At 34.4% G+C, this 19602-nt stretch overlaps 4 protein-coding genes across 5 annotated transcripts; 3 read left to right on the forward strand and 1 right to left on the reverse strand.

Annotated features, from left to right (window-relative positions):
* LOC104753436 lies at positions 10046–12207 on the forward strand. The gene is made up of 5 exons (XM_010475691.1): positions 10046–10290; positions 10391–10459; positions 10582–11086; positions 11159–11869; positions 12199–12207. The coding sequence occupies exons 1-5, from the start codon at positions 10046–10048 to the stop codon at positions 12205–12207; spliced, it is 1539 nt and encodes a 512-aa protein (XP_010473993.1).
* On the reverse strand, positions 12674–13229 carry LOC104749998 (RING-H2 finger protein ATL39-like). Its single transcript, XM_010471724.2, has one exon. It carries the CDS (start codon positions 13112–13114, stop codon positions 12674–12676), a length of 441 nt encoding a protein of 146 aa, XP_010470026.1. The 5' UTR covers positions 13115–13229.
* LOC104749999 (CAX-interacting protein 4-like) lies at positions 14151–15757 on the forward strand. The gene is made up of 2 exons (XM_010471725.2): positions 14151–14261; positions 14499–15757. The coding sequence occupies exon 2, from the start codon at positions 14544–14546 to the stop codon at positions 15528–15530; it is 987 nt and encodes a 328-aa protein (XP_010470027.1). The 5' UTR covers positions 14151–14261; positions 14499–14543; the 3' UTR covers positions 15531–15757.
* Positions 15968–17333, forward strand: LOC104750000 (outer envelope pore protein 16-1, chloroplastic-like). Of its 2 annotated transcripts, none has more exons than XM_010471726.2 (6): positions 15968–16248; positions 16340–16391; positions 16587–16660; positions 16749–16782; positions 16870–16937; positions 17038–17333. In XM_010471726.2, exons 1-6 carry the CDS (start codon positions 16135–16137, stop codon positions 17182–17184), a joined length of 489 nt encoding a protein of 162 aa, XP_010470028.1. In that variant the 5' UTR covers positions 15968–16134; the 3' UTR covers positions 17185–17333. The 2 variants fall into 2 exon arrangements, with proteins under 2 accessions (XP_010470028.1, XP_010470029.1); XM_010471727.2 differs by having other exon boundaries at positions 15978–16248; positions 16629–16660.

Raw genomic sequence — 19602 nt, forward strand, 5'->3', positions numbered from 1 at the left:
AGGTGGAAACGTATATGAAGAAACCCAAGAACTGGACAAGATCAGACAGAAGGAAACCCGCGGTTTAGTACAGAACCACATAAGGGTTTCTCTTTTGATGATGTTCCCCCTTCAAAATGGCGTGACAAAGTATATGAGATGCATGCATGGCTAACAGAACAACAACTTAACCCAGGAGCCACTTTACCTACATCGATTGATAAACTGGTGGCTAAATTCCAAGGACGTCTCAGGCAATGGTGGATAAGCCTAGGTCAATATCGACAATTACAAATCCGACAATCTCCAACAATCGATGCTTTGGTGGGACACATTCATAATGAATTTCTCGGCACATGGGATCACTATACTATCCAAGCAAGAGAAGAATATCTTAGCATGAGATGTTGTTCCTTCAAGAGGAAGGATCTTGAAAGACATTATGAGCGGATGTCAAAGAGATTCTATGCCCTAAATGGAATAGATGATGTCAACCTCAAACAGGCGTACCTGAATTCACTTCCAGAACCACTTGGAAATGAAACGTCAAGGGTATTGTCTCTCAAGAATATGCCTCTCAATCAAGCTTCACTCGGAGAAATATATCAAATTTCTCTGGCAGCCCTTGAAAAGCTATGCAACCACCAGAAGTTTTTCAAACAGCTTCAGGAACAAGGAAAACTTCTAGGAAAAGCATGTGATCGGCCGGAACTCAGTATCAAATGCAGAGAAAAGAAATGCCATTGTTCTACAAGTCATGGAAAAGAAAAAAGCTATAGAAGCAAGTGGCAGAAGAAATATCCAAAGTTATCTTCTAGAAAGAAATGGAAATTCTTCAGGAAGAAAACTCAAAGAGGTTTCAAAAAATCAGACAGATGTTACATCTGCAAGAAGAAGGGACATTATGCGAAACAGTGTCCTAACAAGAAGAAGAGAGACAACCTCCTTGGCTACTTGGCACAAGTTGAAGATATTGACGACTCGGATATTGAATCCATCTTTTCCCTTGATGATGAACCAACTGATGATACAGTTCTTGCAATGGGTATGGAGTTTGAAGATGAATCTTCAGAAGAGGATACTGGAGATGAAAGCGATAGAGACGACCAGTTCATGTTGTTTGACCTCTACACATTCGATTTCTGCAAAGTAGAGCAATCACATCAAGAAGAATTGGTGTATCTAACCCAACCATCTCCAAATGCCAAGATCTACATCTTCCCAAACAAGTATGATAAACCAATACCGGTCATTGCCTATTTTGACACTGGAGCTGCTTCATCCATCATCAAACCAGACCTCCTCCCAGCTTCACATTGGAATTCATGTTCAGTCGCTTTCAAAGCAGCCAACGGCCAGATATTTCATATCTCTCTTATCAGCAAGCCAATATACATCCAACTTTTCCCCGGATACATGATTAAATCCAAAGTATTTGGTTCTGAACTCCCTGGAAAGGACTTTATACTTGGATTTGATATCCTCCATAGTCTTCGGAGAGTTTCGTGGCACCCAAAAGGTCTCAAGCACAAAAATCAGCTGCTACCTTGGACAACGGTGTCTCATCTATACCCTATGGAGATGCTTAATCCCATAAAAGAAGAAATAGCAAAGACATCTTGCGCCACCTCTCATTCGGAGTTTCTCACAAAGTGCTCATCTCCTTTATGGAAGAATCCAGATTTCTTCATATCCTTACCTTTCAAGAAGAATGAAGATATCAACCCAACTAAAGCAAGTCACCCAGGAATGAACCCAGATCACTACAATCTTGCACTCGAAGAGATTGACCAACTCCAGAAAGAAGACCTCATTGAGAAGACCACTTCACCTTGGGCATGCGAAGCATTCTACGTCAACAAACGGGCTGAACAGGTGCGAGGAAAACTCAGATTGGTCATCAACTATCAACCACTCAACCATTTCCTTGCCGATGACAAGTTTCCTTTGCCAAAGAGAAAAGTGTTATTCCAAAAACTCCCGCAAGCACAAATCTTCTCCAAGTTTGACTTAAAAGCAGGATTTTGGCAGCTTGGAATCAAACCAGAAGACAGACCAAAGACGGGATTCTGTGTACCAGATCGCCATTACCACTGGAAAGTCATGCCCTTTGGACTTAAGGTAGCTCCTTCACTGTTCCAAAAAGCTATGATCAAGATATTCGAGCCTATCCTCCCAAATGCACTGGTGTATATCGACGATATTCTGCTATTCTCCTCAAACATAGATTCCCACACTTCGTTACTGGCAAAATTTCACGATATCATACAGAAATACGGTATTATGTTATCAGAGAAGAAGATGGTGATTGGAGAAACGGAGATTGATTTTTTGGGAATGCACATATCCAAGGGAGAATACTACCTCCAACCTCACATTGCCACCCAGCTCAATGAGTTTCCAGATGAAAGATTATCTTTCAAGCAAGTCCAACAGTTTTTGGGGATTGTTAACTATATGGCGGATTTCATTCATGGTCTTGCAAAACATAGATCGATTCTCTCTGCTCAACTCAAGAAAGATGCCCCTCCTTGGAGCCAGAAATGCACAGAAGCAGTGAAAGAATTGAAGAAAATTTCCACAACCTTACCAGCTCTAAAAATCCCATCAAAGGGAAGAAGAATTCTGCAGACGGACGCAAGTGATTGCTATTGGGGAGCAGTACTCTTAGAAGAAGACGAAAAAGGGAAGAGACATATTTGTGGCTACAAAAGTGGAGTCTTCAAAGATAGTGAAAAACACTATCATTCTACTTACAAGGAGATACTCGCTGTCAAAAGAGGAATAGAAAAATTTGAGTTTCATTTGGTGGGCCAACATTTCCTCATCGAAATGGACATGTCCTCCTTTCCAAAAATGATTCAGTTCAAGCAGAAGATGTTACCACAAGCTCAGTTACTAAGGTGGGAAAGTTGGTTTTCCCAGTGGAAATTCGATGTTAAACACATCAAAGGAAAAGACAACTTCCTCCCAGATTTTCTTTCAAGAACTCAGCGTCAAATCTCGACAATAGTACCCATGATATACACCCTCAGTCCAGACAATCCAACAGAAGATAATCTGCGGAAAATGATTGCCGATATGCCGCATGGAATAAGGGAATCGTTACTCGACAATGTATTGATCTACAGAGGGATTGAGACACTGCATGGTTTTCTAAAGCTCTATATACACCGATATGGTCTTGATCAGGGTCCACTTCTTGGCCTCCCTTACCACCCGGCCTATCCCTTCCTTACCACCATTCATATGAACCCTGCTCATTATAGCCGGTTTCCTATAGAAGCATACCTCCTACTCTGGTACATGGCAGATCTTTACACTATTGCGGTCCTCATTCATAAAAGTCAACTACTCCAGTACTTGGCGAAATGCATATTGACCAGACGGAAGGCACATTACAAATTATTATACAAATGGCTCACATTATTCCACGATGTTACCTGGTGGCAAGAACATGTTCGTGCACAGCCTGAGTTGGATATACTTGTCACGTTCAGGATTACTACAATCCAAGAAGAACAAGACGGAGAAATCATTATCCTAAAGAAATATGATGCGAACGTTGAGACAAGCTACAATAATGATGCTTTTGCCTCGGGGAATTTCCATCAACGTGCAAAGCAAATTGCATTATTGAATGGATTTAATGAATCTGAAGTTGACCCTAATCTTCTTTGTCCTCACACAGCTCACTGGCACAACAGACACGTCTACCCGCTAGGATTCGCTGAAGAAATACGACAAGTGCTTGCAGGCTTCCATGATCAATACGCGTGGCCACAATCAAATCCAGATCATCCAGTCTATAGAGTTGAAGGAAAAACGTACAAGATAAAACGATACATTCCAGGCCAAAAGATCTACGTCACAGAAGTCGCCTCAGACAGTGAAGAAGACGACAACGGATAAGATAGACGTCGCCTCTCTTTTGGAGACAGGGGGAATAAGTAATAAGTGAGTAATATATGATAGTGAAATATATGGTTGTGAGATAGTTGAATAAATGGAGGGTTGTAAAATAAAGTAGAGAGTTGAATAAATGGAGGGTTGTAAAATAAAGCTTAAGGAATATTCTATGTAATATTCCCTAAGATTTGTACTATAAAAACCAAGGCTTGGTGAAGAGTTTCAGACAAGCTTAAGTGAGTGAGTTTGAGTAAGAGTCTTAAGAGTTCTTGTAATCCCTTTGAGTGTTTCAATAAAATAAGTTTATCCCCTTGTATAAAGATCTTTCTTATATTCTTACATAATTTTTGTCTAAAATACTTCCTAAACACTTAGCATTGATCCTAAAAATCTCCTGAGTGGTTGTACCACTATGTGTGTGTAATTTAACGAAATTGAGGGAGCAAGTATCAAAGTGATTTATGATGTCAGCGAAGAACATATATATGATATATGAACATATCTTGACTCTTCATCAATCTTTCAAAATTGATGATCCTTTATCCATACGGTTCACATGTACTTTGGTAGTTTTCTTTACACAAATGTCAACGCCGAAATTGAAATATTTAGGAGGCAGGTTAGGTTAGGAAGAGTTGTCAGTTTTTTTTTTTTACATCTTTCATGTGACATATCTTATCAACAAAAACAGAGAAACAAATTGTTTACGTTGAGGAAAAATGTTAGAAGCACAAAACAGAAGAGAAATCTAAGGAAATAACAATTCATGATACAGCAAAAATCATAAATAAGGTCCCTAAACTTTGTGCCCTCAATTAATGGAAAGCCTCGGCCCAAGAAACAATGCGAGAGTGTACTCATAAGTCTTTTTTTTGGTATACTGTACTTTTTTGTAATATTAGGTAATATCCCGCGCATATGCGCGGACTGTTATATTAGTTATGTTTAATTTATTTTAAGTTATAATAATCATAAAATTATGAGAATTTTCTAAGAATTTTTTATTAATAAAGTTTTCTCGAATGCTGTTTCTGAAGAGTGGTATTGAAAAGAAATATATTTTTGAAATTGTTCCTAAAAATACATATATAACAAATAAATTTCCTAAATTTCAATAATACCCTTTATTTATTCAAATCATACAATATCAAAATATACCAGCTATTTAAAAGTATTTTTAATGATAAAAATAGAAATTTACTATGATATTCAAAAATTACCTAAAAAAAATAATAATTAAATTGCATAATTATTTTTAAAGTATCAATTAAATATATTTCCTATAAAGTTATATTAAATGTAATAAAAAATCCCAAAGATTAATTTAATTTTTCATCTTTTTTATATTCATCTTAATTTAAGCTATATTGCTAGGTTAAATTCTAATGATTTCTTCTTTGTAGTAAAATTTTGGAAATAGAATATCAAATACTTTTTTATATAGAAAATCATTAAATTACAAAATTTTGAATTAAATAATCATTATAATGATCTTTAGATAAGTATATTTTGGGTCAAAAAAAATTAAATATAATGATGAGTATACCAAAAAATGTACTACAAATTTTTTGGAGGTAAGAGAGAGTTAAAATTTTTGATTTGGTAATTCTATTATAATAGTTTATTTTGTTAAAATATTGCATACTTTAAGAAAATAAAATAAATATACATGAATGAAGATGATTTCTTTAGCTTGATTTTCTCATTGGGCTTTGATCGAAATTAGTGTTGTTGAATCTGCATCGATAAATTTTCTTATAGCCACCAAAATTTTATTATATATATGTAATTGAAAATTGAAAATTAAAAATTAAAATAATAAGAAGACTAAGAAGGAAGGAAAAAATACATAAAAACAAAGAAATAAAATTGAACAGAATATAAGATAAATCTAACAAAATAAATAATCACACTCTTACTATGAGTTTTGAACTCATGCAAACATAAACAAAAAAAAATATATTTAGAATGTGAGATATGGTGGATGATGATGTGAGAATAGTTATTTATAGGATTTCAAGGGATGAAAGTTACATTTCTAAAATTATTTAAATAGAAGAGTTAATTATAATTTATAGTGTGTTTGAATGAAAATGAATGGAAAAATAGTCAATTCATAATTTATGTAATTTCAGTTACAATTTAGTAGTAAAGTGTGGATTTAAAGTATAGATTAATGTACATTATTATATTTTTATTTAATTAAAATAAATATGATTCTTTTAGAAATTAAATGCTAAATGAACCAATAAGTAGAGAGTGAAACCTTATATATATATATATATATATAAACAATGTAAGATATACATATCATGCAAACTTTAAAACTAAAATTTAGAATTACGTGTTTACAATAATATTTGAATTATTTTTTTAACCCATACAACAACAAAATAACACAAAAAAAAATTGAGATATAGTGGAAAAGGATGTAAGAATGAGAGAATAAGTATTTATATGAAGGGAAGTGATAAAAAAATTATATTTAGAAAAATGAGAGTTACAATTTTAATTTATTATTTGTTTTAATACAATTGAGTGGAGAAATATAGTTAATGCATAATTTATATGATTTCAATTTTATATTAATATGTGAGTTAAATGTCAAGATTAAATGTTTTTTAATTTGTGATTTATTATAAATAAATATTTTAATTTGTTTTGACTTAAGGAAAAGGAATACTAAGAGGCTTAAAATTTTAGCTTACACATGATTTGGTTGTTTTGTTGATATAAACTCAACAATTAGACATAATTTTCAAATTGAAAATATTACTTTTGAAGTGACAAGCTAAATTATTTTTTTTTATAAAATTTTATGAACTTCAATCCAAATATTTTTTAAAAACCCAAGGAGAACTTCTATCTTTTTAGTTTAGTTTTTTTTTTTTCACTCATCAATTTAATTTATAGTGCTAGATTTCATAATAATGGTTTCATCTTTGGAGAATTTAGTTAAATGGTGTTAAATTATATTGTTTTTCTATATTTCATTTCCAGTTAAATATGATTTATTTTTGGGATAGTTTTTTCATTTTTCTTAAATCACAAATACCAATTTTTTTTTAATTGAAGTTCTTTTTGTTTTCAAAAACCTCAATTACATATTTATCTATTGGATCACAAAAAAAAATAGACTTTATAAATAGAGTTTATAGACTTTAAACAGAATAGACTTTATAAATGGATAATTGTATTGATCTTTAAATATTATTATATTGATCTTTACAAATTATTAAAAATGATACGTGAATATGTGAGATAATCAAAGTACATAATAGAGAACTATAGATGAATCTTTTCAACTTCATGACTTATTGTGTGGTGAATATTGTAGAAGAGTATGAAAAATAATAACTTATTAGATGTTAATCTAATATAGACAATGGAGATACACCTTTTAAAACATTAAAGTAAATCATGTAAGATATACATATCATACAAACTCAATGCTATTTGAATTGATTTTTTTAACTCATACAACAACAATAACAAAAAAAAAACACAAAAAAAAAAAGAGATATAGTGCAAAAGGATGAGACTAGAGAATGAAAGAATGAGAGACTAATAGAATAAAAGAATGAGTATTTATAGGAAGAGAAGTGACAGAAAATTACATTTAGAACAATGGGAGTTACAGTTCTCATTTATTATTTGTTTAAATACAATTGTGTGGAAAAATAAAGTTAATGCATAATTTATATTATTTCAGTTTTGTATGAAAATGTGAAGATTAAATGTGTTTTAATTTGTGATTTAATATATTTTTTTTTTAAAGTTGAATTGCCAAGTGGACCAATAAAGAGAGAATGAAACCTTACTTTTATATATATGAGACTAATAGAATAAAAGAATGAGTATTTATAGGAAGAGAAGTGATATAAAATTACATTTAGAACAATGGGAGTTACAGTTCTCATTTATTATTTGTTTAAATACAATTGAGTGGAAAAATAAAGTTAATGCATAATTTATATGATTTCAGTTTTGTATGAAAATGTGATTTAAATGTGTTTTAATTTGTGATTTAATATAATTTTTTTTTGTTAAAGTTGAATTGCCAAGTGGACCAATAAAGAGAGAGTGAAACCTTACTTTTATATATATGATTTAGGTTCAAGGTTTAGTGGTTTATAGTTAAAAGTTTATAATATATACATTTTATTAATTTATTAAAAAAAATATTCTGTTTAAGGATTAATTTTCTTAGATATATACATATATAATAATATTACAAATCCCTTTATACTCCGGTTTTAAATCCCTTTTAATATGAAACTAGGTAATATCCCGCAGAAAACCGCGGGCTGAACTTTTTTTTTAATGAAAATTGGTAATAATTTTTTTTGTTATTATGTTATTTATAATAGTTTGTGATTAAAATTTGTTGTTTATATTATAATTTTTGTATTTTAAAAATGTTATTGAAAACCTGTTAATAAAACATTTGCATGTAATGAATAAAATTATTTAAATTTTTGTCAGTTAAACGAAATCTTTGCTATAATTGTGAATTAAGTAAAAAGATATAACTAACATGTAAAAACAAAATCTTATCCAGAGGTCAAGATCAAGGACAGATTGTGGCAAAAAAAACCTTACTAGGAAGGATCTCTGTAATTCGCTTAGGGGTGCTGCCTCATTAAAACATTACTAGGAAAACCCATTGGGACAAAACCATAGTGAAGGAAAAAGAGTACAACACGCATTACTCCCTCTGTTCCAAGCATCCCTAGAAGTCCTTAAGTCTTCGCATTCCAATCTGATGCGCGAGCTTCTTGAATGTTGATGTCGATAATGACTTGGTTAAGAGATCGGCTGAATTGTCGCAAGAAGGAACTTGTACTACTTGAATTTCTCCGGCCTTTTGTAGTTCATGTGTGAAGAAGAAATTGGGTAGAATATGCTTCGTCGGGTCTCCCTTGATATAGCCTTCCTTAAGTTGTGCGATGCAGGCCATATTGTCTTCATAGATAACCGTAGGCTCCTTATCGTTGGCCATGCCACAATCTGTCCTGATATATTGAGTCATCGACCTCAACCATACACATTCACGGCTGGCTTCATGCATTGCTAATATTTCAGCATGATTAGATGAAGTGGCCGCAATGGTTTGCTTCATACGAAATAGTTGTACCACCGTGTGTGAACATATAGCCGGTTTGAGACCTAGCATTATGCGGATCCGATAGATAACCTGCATCAGCAAAACCAACTAAATCTTCTATGTTATAATTAGTATAATATAAACCCAAATCCAACGTTCCTTGTAGGTAACGTAATAAATGCTTAATACCGTCCCAGTGCCTTTGGGTTGGACAAGAGCTAAATCTAGCTAGGAGGTTCACGGCAAAACATATGTCTGGTCTAGTGTGGCTAGCCAAAAACATTTACGCTCCTATAGCAATGAGATATGGCACTTCCGGACCGAAAACTTCTTCATCGGCCTTTTTCGGACCAAATGGATCTTTATCCAAATCAAGGCTCCTCACAACCATCGGGCTAGTCAATGGGTGAGCTTGGTCCATATTAAACCTCTTGAGTACCTTTTTCAGTATATGCCATTTGATGCACAAGGATTCCATCATTTATGTACTCAAGTTGCAATCCCAAACAGAATCTTGTCTTGCCTAGGTCTTTCATCTCGAATTCTTTCTTTAGATATTCGACTGTTTAGGCGATTTCTCTAGAGGTTCCTAGGATATTTAAATCATCCACATATACTGCTATTATGACAAACCCTTTGTTTGCAAACTTGTTTATAAATATACATGGACTGATGGGATCATTCTTATAGCCCTCTTTGGCTAGGTACTCACTTAACCTATTGTACCACATTCGCCCACTTTGTTTCAGTCCATAAAGGGATTTGTTTAGCCTTATGCAGTATTGTTCTCGAGAACCGCTCTTATCTTTGAGCTCAATACCCTCTAGTAATCTCATATATATCTCATTATCCAGTGGACCATATAAGTATGCGGTTACAACATCCATTAACCGCAAATCCAGTTTTTCTCTTATAGCCAGACTTATTAGAAATCTAAAAGTCTGGCTATAAGAGAAAACCTACTTAGATTTTATTTCTTACCAAAAAAAAGATCAAGGACTTCAGAGGTAAAAATCTATTATGTTTGGAAAAAAGGTGTCTTCAGAGGTCATGGACAAGGTAAAATCTGTTATTGGAATATCCACGGAAGCGGGCATGGGTTCCTATTTGGGTAATCTTGAGAATCTTGGAGGTTCACGCGTTCAAGTCTTCGGTTATGTTCGAGATAGGTTGAAGGACCGGGTGAATGGTTGGACAACAAAATTTTTATCTAAGGGAGGGAAGGAAGTTTTACTAAATTCGGTGGCTTTGGCTCTCCCTACGCATGTTATGTCCTGCTTCAAACTTCCTCAAGGGTTAACAACCAGTTTGATGAGTGCAATTTCAAATTTTTGGTGGAGCTCGGATGGAAAAGACTGGGGGGCTTCATTGGGTGGCTTGGGATAAATTGTGTAGGGATAAATCTGAGGGAGGTGTGGGTTTTCGGGATTTGGAGACGTTTAATGACGCTTTATTGGCTAAACAGTATTGACGTTTAATACAATTTTCGAATTCTCTGTTTGCTCAAGTGTTTAGAGGTCGATACTTCAGAAATAAACATCAGTTGATGGCAAAAAACCTTATTCGCCCTTGTTTGGGTGGAGAAGCATTTATTCTACCAAGATTTTAGTTGAAAAAGGCGCACGGTGGACGATTGGGTCAGGGTTTAATATTTCGGTTTGGCGTGATCCTTGGATCCCTGATCAACATCCTCGCCCTGCAAACGGTAGGGGACGGCAACTGCTTCCAAGTCTAATGGTAAATCATTTGATTAACCCACGGATTAAAGAGTGGCACTTACCTATCCTCCAGGAATTCATGGATCCGGCGGATATTCAGACTATTCAGAGTTTGCCTGTTAGCAAATCTTTTAAGCCAGATCAATTGGTGTGGCATTATACACAATCTGGTCGGTACTCGGTTAAATCGGGATATAAGGTAGCTCTAGCCATGAAGGCTGACATTGAATTTGGTCCCAACTGTAATAACTTGAAGGCTCAGGCTTGGGATCTTCCGGTACCCCCTAAAATTAAACATTTCTTCTGGCAGATCGCATCTGGCTCTCTTCCGGTGACGGTGCGATTAGCCTCTATGGGAGTTAATTGTAACACGGTATGCAAGATATGTGAAATAGATGAAGAGTCTATTAATCATACTTTATTTGAGTGTTCTCATTCCCGACAGGTTTGGGAGAGGGTTTTCAATGGATCATGCAAGAATAAGTTCCCTTTTGGATCGATCTATTCCAACTTAGATTTTATATATGGTAAAGGGTCAGGCCCTATGGCTTTTGGAACTACTCACAGTTCGATACCGTGGTTGCTCTGGTTCTTATGGAAGGATAGGAATAAAAAAGTTTTCCAAGGGTTACAATCAAAGTCGATAGATATTATTAATCAGGCTTTACGTGAACAATTGTGGTGGACGGAAGCCCAAATAGCTGCAAGGGTTGGTTCAGTTTCGACGGAATCCCTGCATATTCCGGAGATGATAATTCATTGTCAAGTTGATGGCTCGTGGAAAGTTATGGAACCAAATTCAGGTTTAGGATGGTGGTATGGAGATGGTGAAAATCAGACTATAGTTATGGGTGCTATATGTCAACGTCACAGTTCATCCCCACTTCATTCAGAGTTAGAAGCATTATTATGGGCGATGGAGTGTATCTTGTCCAGAGGAATAGACTGTCGGAGGTTCGAAACAGATTCTGCAGAGCTACTAGCGATGGTGCAAGATCCGAAAGAGTGGCCGGTTTTCTCTACGCTTCTTGATGAGTTCCAGGTGCTTAGTGCCTCCTTGCCTCCTTTTACCCTTTCCAAGATCCCAAGGACGTCCAATGTGAAGGCTGATTGTTTAGCTCGTTCTTCTAGAAAGCTTGTGTCAGAAACGATATTTGTAAACTCTTATCCTCCAGTTTGGGCAACCAATCTAAGAGTTTTATTTTAATTAATGTTAGGTTGAAAAAAAAAACAAAATTTTTGTTGTTAGTGTTTTTAAATACAAATTAGTTTTGATTCTAATAGATTTTTTTTTTATTTTTCTACAATTTATTTTATTTGATGTGTTCCTATTTTCGTTTTTTTATTAAAAATACTTATTTAATTAATATTTAATTTTAATAAAGTTTTTCTAGTGGCAATTGAATGTAAATTTTTACACATTTTAAGGTTAGTTTTATATTTGTACTTCTCAATTAATATAGTAGGACTGTATTCCTTAATTAGGATATTTAAAAATTGATAGAAATTATGTGTCAAAAGCCAGAACTTTGAATGGCTGAATAATATTTTTTAATAGTAATATATTAATAAATAAAATTAACATATACACTCTTTATAATTTTGCAATAAATTATTAAAAACCTGAAAATGAAAATGAAAATAAATAACATCAACTAAGACGATATTCAATAATTCAATCGTATTAAAAAATTAAAACATGATTTTTATTTCCGCAAAGTTTGAAACCAAACCATGATCGGTACAATGTTACACAAAAACCGTAATCGGTATAGTGTCCACTCCTATGAATCTAATTACATTTTTCCAAATTATGTACATATAGATACTTTCACGATTGAGATACCCGGATATAAATTTTCTAAATCCCAAATTACAATAAAAATTTCGAATTTGGGATTAAACCGGATCGAAGCAAACATTAAACCACTAATTCTCTCTCTCAACCTTGCCCTCCCCTCTACCAATCACCAAACCACCGAAACGGTGCTCTACAAACCGGACATGTCAGCTTATAAAAACACCACGAATCTATACACTCCACGTGGAACACGTGCTTGCATCTCACAAGAATTCTAACGACGTCGTTTACTTCAAACTCCTCCAAACAAATCACGCACACGTCAGCTTTAACTCCATCAACATCACCGCCGTCTCTGCCGCCGCATTTCGTGAGTCTCACGGCGGGAGGTAACGGCTCTCCGGCTTCTTCGTCTCCGATCTCTTCCTTCGGTAGCTTCGGGTACATAACAAAGCAGAGGAGAATAATCGAGCCGTAGAAGAGAACGATGAAGACGATACATAGAAGACTCAACGCTATTGATTCGGATTCTGTAACCACCGCCGCCATCTCCGGCGTCGAAGCAGCCACCACGTAATCACCACAACAGCTTGATTCCATAAATTGAAGATTTTATGAAATTGATTTAAATTTGGGGATGCATAGTAATGTTCTTAAATATGGATTTTGATTTTTAGATTAGTGTGATGAAAAAAAAACTAAATTGGTTATAGTTTTGTGGAGAGGGAGGTGGCGGGAGGGATTAAGTGGAGAATATTCGAGTTTATGAATTGTTAATTAGAGGTTAAGAATTATATAAGCTTATGAGTTTTGGATAAATTGTCATTAACCTTTTAAGAAACAAACTGAATATAAATTAAGGTTTTACGCAGTTTTGTTTGTTTTTATCTGGAGTGTCTTTCAGTTACTAATTTGCTTGATTGATTACAATTTTTTAAAAATTCTATTTTAGATGGTGTTGATTAGTTCTTTCGCTATCATCCATAAATAATATTGTTTGCTATTGTTAGCAATTGATAATAATCATAAAAATTAGTTTATATCGTATCAGACTCTAAAAACCATTATGTGTTTTCTCTATAGCTTTAGGTTTTGACTAATAAAATATTCTTTTCTTCTTTTATTTTTGGTGTTGTGTTAGTAACTTAGTTTCATAAGATAAAAGACTACGGTGACATAAAAAAAAAAAAAAAAAAAAAATTTCAATTTGTACCNTAGGTGGTCAGCGAATGTTTCATGAATAAATTTGGGAGATTAGTGTATATGATGAATTTACAATAATTTAACATTGGTCATTATAAAAGTTTTCTTAGAAAATTTACAACAATTGATTGATTACATTACATAGATGAATTTCTGCTTTTTAAAAATATTATTGGCTTAATATTCTAGCTAGCCAAGAGCTATTTCCACCATTCATAGAATTTTAGCAAAAAAAAAAAAAAAAATCAGGATTTTATGGTATTTATCCATGAAGGTTGTACTTACAATTTACACTTTGTTGGGGTTATTTTGCAAAACTTGTGAATAACAAATTAAAAATAATAAATTACATAAGAAATGAGGGACATAAATGTAAAACAAAAAAAACTAAAGTCGGTTTCCCAATCTTTTATAATATTACCCTCAGACTTTCTTATCTTTCCCTTTTTTAGCCTCTCTTCATAAATCAGAGAGCACCGGCGAAATAAAAATCCAACCTTTTTCTTCATCCATCTATCTCCGTCGCTTCTTCCTATCGTATCTGGTAAACCATTTAATCCTTTTCTTTCGATTCTCTTCTCATTAGGATCTTAATTTACATCGGAGCCCTAGGATCAATCTTCGTTTATCATCAGATTCGTATCTAGGTTTTTGATGATTTGGGTGCTTAAAAACCCTAGCTTTACTGTTTAATCTGGTTAGATTTGGGTTAGCTTTCATTGGAATCGGTTGAATTGTATTGCGGAGATATTGATTTTGTCTCGTTTTTTTTGGTTTTTAGGGTTTAGGTTTTGTGAAGTTTTTTGTTTTCTAGGGATTCGAAAAGATGCCGGCGACAGCAGGAAGGGTGCGTATGCCCGCAAACAATAGGGTGCATAGTAGTGCAGCGCTTCAGACTCACGGTATATGGCAGAGTGCGATTGGTTATGATCCTTATGCACCAACTAGTAAAGAAGAGCCCAAGACTACTCAGCAGAAAACCGAAGATCCTGAGAACTCTTACGCGAGTTTCCAGGGTCTTTTGGCGCTTGCTAGGATCACTGGTTCGAATAACGATGAGGCTCGTGGGTCTTGTAAGAAGTGTGGTCGTGTTGGGCACTTGACGTTTCAGTGTAGGAACTTTTTGAGTACTAAGGAGGATAAGGAGAAGGATCCTGCTGCGATTGAAGCTGCTGTTTTGTCTGGGTTGGAGAAGATTAGGAAGAGTGTTGGGAAAGGAGGTGAGGTGGAGGAGGAGAGTAGTGAAGAGGAAGAGGAGAGTGAGAGTTCTGATTCTGATGTTGATTCTGAGATGGAGAGGATTATAGCTGAGAGGTATGGGAAGAAGAAGAGTGGGAGTGTTAAGAAGACGAGTTCTGCGAGGAAGAAGAAGAGGCGTGTTTCTGATGAGTCTGATTCTGATTCGGATTCTGGAGATAGGAAGAGAAGGCGGAGGTCGAAGAAGAAGAGGAGAGCACATAAGAGAAGGAGTGTGAGTGAGTCTGAGGATGAGGAGGAAGAGGGAAGGAGTAAGAGAAGAAAGGAGAGGAGGGGAAGGAAGAGAGATGAGGATGATTCTGATGATGAAGATGACAGACGTGTGAAGAGGAAGAGTAGAAAGGAGAAGAGGAGAAGGAGAAGCCGTCGTAATCATTCTGATGATTCTGATTCAGAGTCCTCTGAGGACGATAGAAGGCAGAAGCGTAGGAACAAAGTTGCAGCTTCGTCCGACTCTGAGGCCATTGTTTCGGGAGATGATGATTCACGCGTTGGAAGAGGTTCGTCTAAGAGGTATGAGAAGAAGAGCAGGAGACGCCATCACAGGAAAGAGTGAAAAGTAAGATTGATCTCTATGAACCGTTTTCTTCACTCACCATTACCCTCTATCAATCTTATTATCTTATGTACAATAATGAAACCTGTCTTGTATGGGATTTGAATTTGTGTTGAATTTGCAATGCATACTCTTGTTTGGTCTTTGTTTGTTTCAAGCATGTGAGAGATACTACTGGTGTTGTGACTCTTTTCTTACTCTATTGCTTCAAGACTGATCTAAGAATTGATTCGTTGTTTTTAAAGTTCCGATATTTACCTTATTATTAGCGATACTCACGTCGGCAAGGTAGAGCTCACGTCGGCAAGTGTCGCTGTGGTGAGATCACGGGACTCGTGGGATGAATTTGGCATGGCTCTAGAGTAAGAGGGCAGATTGGTCTTTCACTGAGCTCAAGTTTCATGGCTCAATTCATACAATATCTACTCGTGGGTCCTTGTTTATCTCTTCTCCACCGTTGAGCCAAAGTTAAGATATCCACCGTTAAAGTTAAAGCCACTTTATATATCCCAAGAAAATAGGTGACCTTGTTACAGAGCAAGATCAGAGAGAAAAATATCGCAAAACCAAAAAAACAAAACAGAGCAAGAAGAAGAAGAAGAAGATGTCTTCAAGCACATTCTCCGGGACCGTGAGCACGCCGAAGCTTTCGGTGGCTGTTGACATGGGAAACCCTTTTCTCAATCTCACCGTCGATGCTTTCCTCAAGATCGGAGCTGTACAAAACTAATCTCTCTCTTTCTCTTTGATGTATCATTTTGTTGATCTTTATCTCTCATTGTTTTTTATTTAATCTTTGATGGGTTTAGGTTGGAGTCACTAAATCTATTGCAGAAGATACTTACAAGGCCATCGACAAAGGTAGGCCCTCAACATTCTCAAACACACATAAGTGTTCATGTTTAGTCTATGTTTGTTACAAAAGCTTACTGTTGTGTTTTTGGTGAATTTGATGAACACTTTTTGTATATAATTAGGAACATTTATTATATCTAGAACACATTGTGATGGATCTGTTTTTTTTGTGCTTATCATTACTACTTTTGTTTGTTGGAGCTGCAAAATACCATCTTTTACTCCATGGTTCGTTTATTGTAGGGAGTCTCTCCAAGAGCACTTTGGAGAATGGGGTGAGTGTCACTTTACTGCATCAAATCTATGTTTGTAGAAATGTGTCACTTTATTATTTTCTGAAGATTCTGCTAAACATTGTTGCAGCTTAAGAAGTTGTGCGCCGAAGGTGTTTACTGGGGTAAGTTAGTTTCTAGATTCATTGTTTTTCATAACTGATTTATGTTGAGAGTAAGTTTTAAGATTTGCTATATATGAATATGATCAGGAGCTGCGGCTGGAGTTTATGTTGGTGCAGAGTATGGTATCGAACGTGTTCGTGGCACCAGAGATTGGGTACTACTAACTAATACATTTCACACTCTTTTCAATGCTCTTAACATTTTTGCTATTAGATTTTTTTGCAAAACTGATTGGTTTGAGTGTTTGTTGTCAGAAAAACGCAATGTTAGCAGGTGCGGCGACAGGAGCAGTGCTCTCTGCAGTTGGCAAGAAAGGCAAAGACACTGTTGTGATCGATGCCATTCTCGGTGGCGCGCTTGCTACCGCTTCTCAGTTCCTTAACAATCATTATTTCTATTGATTTTCTTCACATCTTCATATAGGGAACCAATTTGGTCTTCCAAAGTTTGGTTCATATGGTGGATGGATTCCCTTTGTCTTTACTCTTTCAATAAAAAAAACAATGTAGGGTTTTCTGAATGAATACATTTTGAGTATTGTGAACGTTAATTTGTGCAATTTAAGCTTATTTTAAAATATGAGAAATGCATAAAAATAAATGAAAATTTTGTATAAAAATAAGCAAATGATTTGTGGTTTCTATAAAACCCTTTGATGTACTCAAAAGTCTCAAACGAGTTGTCCAATGTGTACTTAACTTATCATTACAGTAAAACAGAGCGAATAGTTAAAGTTTAAAGTTTTTATTGTTTTATTGCATATGATTTATTTACGAGGAGATTAGCTAAAACATGATTGGGCTTTTGATGAATGGGATTTAGAATTTCAATTTTGGGCCTTAATGTTGAAGTCTCAACCTTGTTTTCGCGTTTCGACCCGACTCTTAGTTAGTTTATTCATGTCTCTATACATTTCACTTATAAAATAAGTCTTCGGGCAAATTTTCTAATACATATAGAAGTTTATCAAATTTTCTAATACATATAGAAGTTTACAATTTAAAAGATTTTTATTTTTAAAATGATATACGTGTAGTTGTTGGAGAGTGTCTCTTGGTGTGTGTTCACTTATACATGCATGTAACTAGTGGAGAAAAATGGTGGTGGAAATGAAAGTGACAATGCTGTCTACAACAAAATTCTCAAGGATCTATGTTTGCTTAATGGCTACCATCTCTACCTCTCTCTTTCTCTACCACTTTCCACCTCATGCAATAACTTCTCATTCAACCAATCTTCTAACACTACTACATCAAAATCATTCAGCTTAATCCCATTGTCTACAATTTCATTTTATGCATGATGTAAATAAAAGAAAATACTAATATGTAGTCTATATATATATACATATCTTATTCAAGATCTAAAGTTATCTATAGGATCAATCAAAATGGCTATTCTAATCTATCTCGAGTTCGTGCTTCACTTGTTTGGGTCAATCAAAACATGCATTAAAAAATTAGAACCATTAATAATGACAATGTGAGAATAAAATGAAACGTAATAATAGTTTCGAAATTTAGGAGAGTAACATGTATATTCCATATACTTCCATAATAGGTGAACTGCAGAAGTGGGTTGAAGATGAGTCAAGACAACAATACTTTAGTGCCAGCAAAGCCATAAAGATCCACCAAATCAATAAAACTGACACAAAAGACCCACTTCTCTTATTATTCTTACGAAATAATTAATCCCCCACCATTAAGGTCCACTAATCCAATTCTTTATTCGTTTCATAAAGTCAAAAATGATTAAGAAGCAAATTAGTAATTTATCTCTTCTTTAGTTTCTTCCGACTAATAAATTTTTTGAAGGTCAATGATGCATGCAACAAGGAGTCTTTATTTTACTTTTCTTCATGCATGTTTTATTAAAATTTTCTTCATCTTCAAGAGTTATATACATATATTATTCTGCATGTTTTCTGCAATTTATTAAAATTCTAATGCAATCTAGAAGTTGAAATTTATAGCATTGACTTATAAAACTCAATAATTGTATTTGCCAGAACATCTCCAGGGATTTTATAAGGTTTGAAAATAAAATTCCAAAACATTAAATTTTCTTTCTTGTGAAGGTATCCTAATGAAAAATGTTATCATGGCATTATATTTTAAAATGGAAGCATACATGGCCAAGGAATGGAGGGTTCTCCTTGGTGACAAAAAAAAAAGAATGGAGGGTTCTCCACTTGCAATATTACAAATGATGAAGGACCATGAATTATCAAGTGTTATTAAGATAAATGATTATAAAAGTTGAAAAACAACATTTATGTTAATTAACTATATCTTATAAACAAATCTCAACCTTAAAAACATAATATGCTTTTCTTTTAATAATTAATCAAAAGCAAATGCGCAAGTTGGATATGTCTCCACTTATCTTTTCATGTTGTTTTTTTTTGTCAACATGTTTAAATATACATTTGGGTGTTTTTATTTTTTGTCTTTGAAGTATGAACGTAATTATTTAATAAGGGAAGACCCACTCATCCTTATAGTATATTTTCTTGAATTCTTTATGCCTAATGATAAATGTATTTGACATTTTATTCCATCATTGAAACTTGCCCCTGAGTTACCACGTGTCTACTAAGTTTGATTTAACTCTAAAACGTCGTGAGGATTGTAGTAGATCTTGATTTTTTACCAAAGCACTATTTGAGAATTAATTAATGAGTTCGGAACATTTGCGCAAGACAACAAATGATTTGTTTGCAGTCTTCGCATGCATCATTTTGTGGATTACCTTCTCAGTATTCCTATAAGACGATTTGACACCATTTCTTATATGGCAACGGCTCAACCAATATA

The sequence above is a fragment of the Camelina sativa genome, chromosome 16 (assembly GCF_000633955.1).
Source record: "Camelina sativa cultivar DH55 chromosome 16, Cs, whole genome shotgun sequence".
Lineage (NCBI taxonomy): Eukaryota > Viridiplantae > Streptophyta > Magnoliopsida > Brassicales > Brassicaceae > Camelina > Camelina sativa.